The 8271-nt window shown below is 31.5% G+C and overlaps 1 protein-coding gene across 1 annotated transcript in view; it reads left to right on the forward strand.

Annotated features, from left to right (window-relative positions):
* LOC106789716 (dipeptidase 1) overlaps window positions 1-8271 on the forward strand; it is a 94086-nt gene that overhangs the window by 49633 nt on the left and 36182 nt on the right. Inside the window, exons 5-6 of the mRNA XM_014754174.1 lie at window positions 400-550; window positions 3927-3996. Coding sequence (XP_014609660.1) covers window positions 400-550; window positions 3927-3996 — 221 coding nt within the window. The remainder of the gene's footprint in view (window positions 1-399; window positions 551-3926; window positions 3997-8271) is intronic.

Raw genomic sequence — 8271 nt, forward strand, 5'->3', positions numbered from 1 at the left:
AAAATCGCAGACCTAGGCTGGGAAATTCTGTCACATCCACCATGCTCCCCAGACCTTGCACCCTTCGATTATCACTTGTTTTTCCCGTTGCAAAATTTTTTACAGGAAAAAAAAATTCAAAATTGAAGATGATGTAAATCAAGCACTAATTGAGTTTTTCGTCTCTAAAAAGAATTATTTAAAAAAAATGGCATTTAAAAGTTGCTATCATGCAGGCAAGAAGTCATAAGTAACGATGGAAAAAAATATTCTACAATAAATATTATTAAATGTCTGAAAATTTGGTTATTTTCTTTCAATTCAAAAATGAACAAAACTTTCCGGTATAATAAATAGGGTGAATGAAAATAATTGAAATAATCGCAGACGAATAAACTTGAATTTAATGTATAATTTCAGGGATCGAGAGAGCACACAAGGAGGGTAAAATAGCGAGTCTTATAGGGGTTGAAGGAGGGCATGCCATCGGCACGAGTTTGGCGGTCCTGAGAATGCTCTACGAACTTGGTGCCAGATACTTAACGTTAACTCACACGTGCCATACGCCTTGGTGAGTCTGCCAATCGAGATACAAAATCATTCAGATTACTATCGTTTAAGATCCGAAGATTATAATCAAAGTTTCCGATACGTGTCCAATTAATCTCATTCCTTTATCTCATCGACAATACGTACACCACTTGCCAAAAGTTTCAAATCAATAAAAAGCTTATTTTTAGGATACCAGTGAATAAACATTTACAAATATATTGATCAGTAAGAAAAATGTTAACGAGTTGAATTATGTCTTTTAAAATTTTAATATCATTTTATACCTGCAAAATTTTTCTTTAATAATTTTTATATTTAATTTAGGATAATAGTCGGGATTTTTCCTACGGAAATATCTTTGCCAATTTCAATTAGAAATACTGAAGAAACTAATTGACAGAAATTGTCTGAAACGTGTCGAGTTGTATCGTCTAAAAATAAATAATTTCTTTATTAAAGAAAAGTAATAATAATACAAAGTATGTGTAAATCATGCGCTAGTCTCGAGTTAATTTTTTGACAAATTAATATTTGTCTCGGTTATTTTAAAAGTTATTTCTACCAAAATTATTCTTACAAATACTCTGTTTAGAAGGATTCGAAACTTTGTGCCAATCGTGTAAACGATAATAAAAATAAACGTAGATATTCGGGACAACGGAAAAATCAATCGACGAGGTCAATTCAAACTTACTCGATCTACTTTTTGTCTTTTTTTATTATACATACTAAATTTGATAGCTTTAAAAATCGATTCGAAGAGACTATCGAAATTATCTCGGAAGATACGCAACGATGAAAGAGATAAAAGATAGTAGAATGATAGTAAAATATTATTTTACGACAAACAACAGAGATGAATTTGCTTTCGTGTTAGTTTTACGAGTGGACGCGACAGGTGTGAAAAAGAAAACGAGAGAGAAAGAGAAAGAAAGAAAGAGAGAGAGAGAGAGAAAGATAAAAATTCTTCTTGCGAAAGATCCCATGAATTTCACGAAACTCGAGTCTTTCTTTATCTCTTTTCTTATTCCTCTTACTTTTCTTCTGCTTATATAAGGAAGTAAAGTTTCAATTTATTTTACGATTCCCATATCGTTTCTCTTCCTTTCTATGTCATTCTCTCGTCAAAACGGTGGAAGTTAATACGATGAAGAAACTAATATTAGATTATGGTACAATATCGACGTTTATTAGATCAGACAGATCGATTAACTCAGCTACTATCTAAGTTACGAAAACGAACCAATCACGACGTAAAATCCGATAAAGCAATGTCGTCCTTAACACCATAGAATTTCTACATACGTACATACATACCTACGTACATCGGAAGATCCCGATTGAGCCTTACCCGTTGAATAATCGATTATTACAACTAGTATCTATCTAATACTGTACCATTGATGTTCTGTCAGACGGTTTGGAGAATGGAACGTTAATACACGTGATCGTCACCATGGTATTAATCCTTGATAGCATTGCTACGTCATATCATGGTTACCTGATGCCATTGTTCAATCTGTTTCAACTACTATTAAATGATAATTTAACGAAAATAGATCAAATATACGTACAAGTTATTGTTCATATCATTTTTTTTTGAATGAATAACAATCTGAAAAGTACAAAAATGTATAGTATGATATATACCAATAACAATGAACACAATTAACCCTTTGGGGGTACATTTGATGTATGAGACACGTCATTTACTTTTTTCTCTAGAAGTGGATGACGTGTTTAACCAGTTAAGTGTGTTTGACGACTATATCCGTCATGGAAGAATGGCAGAATTTTGTGTGTTTGACGGCTATATCCGTCATGCGTAAAGTTTTCATACAATTTGATATTTAAATAGTAATTCTGGCGAAAATTAAATTCTATTCGTAAATAATAATATGTTTAGAATGTTTAGGGGTCAGAACGAAATGAAATAAACAAATGAAAATTATAGATAATTTGAGTTGGACACTAAATCTTTGATTAACCCAAATATTATCTTGACGTGTCATAACCAAAAAAAACAAAGTATATTAGATTCTCCATCTGCGATGATGTCCGCGATTTCTAACCAAAGAAAAAAAAAAAAAATTTTGTTTGTTTGTTCGTTTGTTAAATATTTGATTTTTGTTTTAAGTTTTTCGTTAATTATGTGTAAATATAGCTTTACGTTTTGATCCATTGTTTAAATATTACTCATAAATTCATTCATTTCCTAAAATAAAATCGTCTTTTTGACCGAATATTTCAACAGCGCTACTTACTCTGCGTTTGACGACTATATCCGTCATCGGTTGATTATCGCGACACACACTAGGGCGCACTTTGCAAAATGATCGACACAGTTAACTGGTTAAGACGTCAAACCAAAAATTAAACTCTTGGGTACATTCGATGTCTGAGAAACGTCATTCATGTTTTCTCTAGGTGTGGATGATGTGTCTAAAACGTTATTTGAGAACGTTTTTGGTCCTTTATCACACTCTGCATAATTATTAGTAATTGCTTTTTTGTTATAGCTTGTGTCAAATGGTTTATGTATTATTTAACTCGGATCCATACTTAAGGGTTGTTAGTAAAATTCCTTATATATTTTAAGGAGGGAAAATTTCCCCTCGCAATTCTAGACCCATGGTTGTGCTCATGGATACACGCAATGCCTAATACGACAGCTTTAATTTATTTCATTTAGTTTTAATTTGTTGTTATTCATTTATTTTTGTTTTCGCAATTGTAATTACTTGAAGACATACATCTTAATACTATACATATGTCAGCAATATTTTAGAAAATAAATAAATTCTTACGCAAAATCTACTGCTTTTACATACTACTCTAAACAAACAAAAATTCAATACGTACCACATGCTAATATTTTTTCAAATAAATTCGTACCCAAAGGGTTAAAAAATGTCAATATAAAATTGATTAAACATTAATAAGATATAAATGAAATAATTGCAATATATAAAATATAAAATTTGTAAAATGTAATAATTCTATCCATTTTATGACTTACAATGAATTCAGTCAGAAATTATCTGGCATATATGAAAGCTAATTTAATAAGACTTTGAATAATAACAGTCTATGTGTGTTTATCAATAGTTTCAATAGAACCTCATCGATCTCGTATAAATGCCATAACGCGTCATATTATGATGGCGTGTGAATATGGTCGAATATACAATGAAGGTATTGCGTTAATGAGCAGAACGCGGTTAGAAATTGGACAACAATTCGTTAGACTTTGATCGGGTTTCTCTGTTAGGTAAATATCGTTATCGTGGTACGGCAATAGAACCGGGAATTGTTAGAGCCATGATTAGAAGTCATTCTATGGCAATAATGCGCACGATTGTAACTATAGAGTTACTGACCTGTTGGTTCGTTAGGGCAGACTGCAGCAAGGCGGATGAACCTGGTCAAGTGCCTCACGTTGGTGGTCTCTCAAACTTCGGTAAGGTGAGTACAAAATGAAATTCCATTAAATTACCCTAGCTAGTGATATTAAAAATTCATCGATCCCACTTATAGTAAACCCATCAAAGAAATAAAACCCTCAACGTGTATCCCCCATATCTCTGAAATTTCACTCACGAAATTCATTCACCATATATCTACCTACTTATCATTTTCATTTAACATGTTCACGTTGGTGGTTCATTTCTTGTTTCTTTCCCCATAAGGCGACTGTAATTAAAGCTTTTTTTCTTTGTATCGGATGAGAATTAATTTAGAATGTAAAAATGTTAAAAGAAAATTAAATTAAAGTTTCATATATTACTTTTATTTTCTACTTTATGGAAATAACTTCTACTTACTTGTGAAGATTTAAATATTTGATATTACACACCCGTTTAATAGAACAATCAAATGTCCAGTGGTACACACACTGACGTGAACATGTTAAATTACATCTACTCGATAAAATATTTTCTAAATTAATCAGAAACTTGTTGACAAGGATATTTGTACTAGAATTATCTTTTAACTCTTATCCGACACGACATCCTTTTACCACAGTACACATTGTGTAGGAAATTTAATTGCAGGACAAACTCGTATTAATGATACGAGAATTGTATTAACTTACGTGACCTCGTATAACACGAAACAAATCCCTGGAATTACAATAATCCTTAAGATAAAATATATTGTTGATAATGGACCCGTATAGAAATATATTTGATAAATTAAATATAATTGAATAATTTAATTACGATAAACATTTCCATAAAACCGTACAGTATTTTAAAGAGAAACTATGTTGAAAGTAAGCTTAGGCTAATGCACGGAATGTGTCAGTCTATTTTTCTCTTTGATTATTCAGAAGCAACCACCTCGTTGAGAGTGAAAGCATCGGTCTGGACGGCTTAGAGTTCATCCACGAACTATCCTACTAAACCTTTTAGCAGCAGTAAAGTACCTCTTTCCTAACCAACAGAAAGATAGAGATCTAAACCGGATCTAATCGCGATTTATAAACGTACGTGAAAACAATCTAAGTTTAGTACAATGAAAATTGTTTGAATTTCATCAAAGTTTCATCAAATTAAAATTATTCTTATTGTAAGATTTTAATTTATTATAAAAGGTAATAATAATGACTGAATCATTAACGCTTAGCAGTAATGCTAAACGATTTCGGTATAATKGTTTTAAGAGATAGAATGGTGAATAATCTATAATCTATAATCTATTGCTGCGTAACCTAAAAAACTATCACAGAATGCCCGAATATGGAATGCGCCCTCCGGTCCCTACGGACGCCTATTTATACCCTTTCCCTCTCTTCATCGTCTTGCATCCCTTCCTGTCATTCCTTCCAGAAACCTCTCGATGATTCTCCCTCATAAACTTCCGTACTTCCGGAAGGAGAACGTTCGAGAGATTTCTGTGGAGCTACACAAAGACGACAAGGCTCGGACAGTGTAAACTTACTAACTAAACAAACATATCTACAGAAAACGCTTTCTTTCTTCTTCGTTCAAATATCACAATCTCACACACACTCATACCATCACACATGCACCCTTTTGTAGGAAACTTAACACTATGGTCACACACACTTCTAAGATATTCTGAATCCTCACATTATTAATTTATTTTTTTGTTTTGCAATTGTAATTACTTGAAGACATACATCTTAACCTCTTGGCTGGCCTTCACGATATCTGCCAATTGTGTGAGCCATAATAAACAAGAAAGTCATCGCTGTTCATTCAACTGTTCAGTCGTATACCCGAACTGGCGCAAAATACAATATATACTTTTCATGACATATATATTTCAATGAAACGAAAGGAATTCTGATAAAATAAACAATCTTTAGGTACAAATAGTAATTTTAAGACGTCTGAGGTGTAATCATAATCAATTGATCAGTTGAAACAAAATAATTTATTATTTTAAAGTAGATAATAAATCAATAACAATTTGAAACGTGTGAAAGTAACGAAGCTTTACGAGCAACTAAAGTAAAAGATCATGCAATTTCGTTAAAAACAAATGTAAAAACCACAAGTACTGATGTTACTGAATACAAAGGAAAAATATTCGATGTGGAATAACTCCAATCGCTTGTTTTAATAACGCGTTGTAAAAATACGCGGCATCTTATGTATAAATTTCTCACCACGAGTCAGACTCGTGGCTTTTGTTTATAACACAAATTCTTTTCCACGAGTAGTCAGACTCATGGCTTTTGTTTATGACACAAATTCTTTACNGGCTTTTGTTTATAACACAAATTCTTTTCCACGAGTAGTCAGACTCATGGCTTTTGTTTATGACACAAATTCTTTACCACGAGTCAGACTCGTGGTTATAGGCCAAGGGGTTAATGCTACATATGTCAGCAATATTTTAGAAATAAATAAATTCAAATTTAAATACTAAAATATACAATTTTTCTATACGTCATAAATATGAATCAGCTGGTTTGAAAAGAATGAAAAAAAAAAGAAAATTAAATTAATATTATTCCTATTTTTTTTTTTCTTTTTTTTCTTCTTTTCAAGATACCTTTTATACGAATATAATAAATGTTGTGACAACGGATATATTTCAATCATTTTTATTGATATAACAGTAAGGTATAAAGAATTGTGCCTTTTGAAATACTGAAAACGCGTTGAAAGTTAAGGGGAGAGAACGAAGACCGCGATGACGTGAGAAGATGAGGGTACTTCTTTTTTTTTTTCGTGGTCCAAAGGTAGATGAAAAATGACTTTAGGGGATGCGGTAATCGAATGGAATATCAAACGTGATGAAAATCGAATGGAACGAAACTTGAATATTCCGTTTATCGTTTCGATGATCGCAAAGTTTCCTTGACCTTTTTCATATAAAAAATTTACCTATAGGTTTATTATAAAAATCGTATCAAAGTATTCTTTTTTTAGAAGACAACTTTTGTCATCTTAATTATAAACGATTGGGAATAAAAATTATTTGAGTTAAGAAAAATAGAAAATTTCTATTTTAATACTTTGCACGAATGTTTGAAATAAAGAAACAAAAACACACACACACAGAGAAAATAATATTCGATTTGAATTTACGAAAGTATGTCGTCTGAGAAAGAAAGAATAGGAAGAAAAAAGGGATAAAGAAGGGAAGAAAAAGGGGGAAAAAAAAGAAAAAGAAGTAGGAAAAAAGGATTATCGTTTTGATGATTGCAACATTTCCTTGACCCTTTTCATATAAACAAAAAAATTACCTATAGGTTTAATTTAAAAATCGTATCAAAGTATTCTTTTTTTAAAAGACAACTTTTGTCATCTCAATTATAAACGATCGCGAATAAAAATTATTCGAGTTAAGAAAAAAAGAAAATTTCTATTTTAATACTTTGCACGAATGTTTGAAGAAAAGAGAAAAACACACACACACAGGGAAAAAAGGGGGACAAAAATAATATTCGATTTGAATTTACGAAAGTATGTCGTCTGAGAAAGAAAGAATGAGAAGAAAAAAGGGATAAAAAAGGAAAAAAAAAAAAAAGAAAAGGAGAAAAGGAAGGAAGAACACGGAAGATTGTTAACGAACGTCGCTAAAGTATTCAACGAAGCTAAGATTTTTCTCCAGCCACTCCTTTCAGTTGCTACGAAGAAGAATAATGGTCGTACGATGTCCATTTTAATTCACCCTGATGAAAATCGATCGGGTTTCTCGCTATCATCCCGTAAACCTTCTTCTCGTTTCTCTTCCTCACTTTCATGAGATGTTTCTTTCTCTACCATTCTTTTATATACACATTCATTCATACATACATACATACATACAGATATATATATATATATATATATATACATTTTTCTCTTTCTTTAAAAGTAAGTTTTTTTCCTTCAACACTACCATACCATTTTCCAAGCTATTCTTCTCCAAGTTTGAAAAAGGAATCGGTCCAGTAACAATTCAACAGTACCAACGTCACACCAATATCTTCCTTCGCTTACAAAAAGAAGTTATAAATCTTCATAGAACGTGAACGAGTAAAACTATGGCATGGGAACGGGATGGTAAACTAGATATTACACGAGTTTTATCGTGTAAATATTTTTTTTTTCATAAAAGGACTTATCAGGAAGAATTAAATCCTAATTTGAGAGAATTTTTCTGTTTAGTTTAAATTAATAATTTAATCGGCAAACTTTCTTAGCAATTTGGGGAACCGGTTACGAGTTAACTCGTGTTAAAAAAAAAAGAAAAAAAAAGAAAAGAAATAAGAAAAAT

The sequence above is a fragment of the Polistes canadensis genome, unplaced genomic scaffold, assembly GCF_001313835.1.
Source record: "Polistes canadensis isolate GaletaPanama2010 unplaced genomic scaffold, ASM131383v1 scaffold_198, whole genome shotgun sequence".
NCBI classification, from domain to species: domain Eukaryota; kingdom Metazoa; phylum Arthropoda; class Insecta; order Hymenoptera; family Vespidae; genus Polistes; species Polistes canadensis.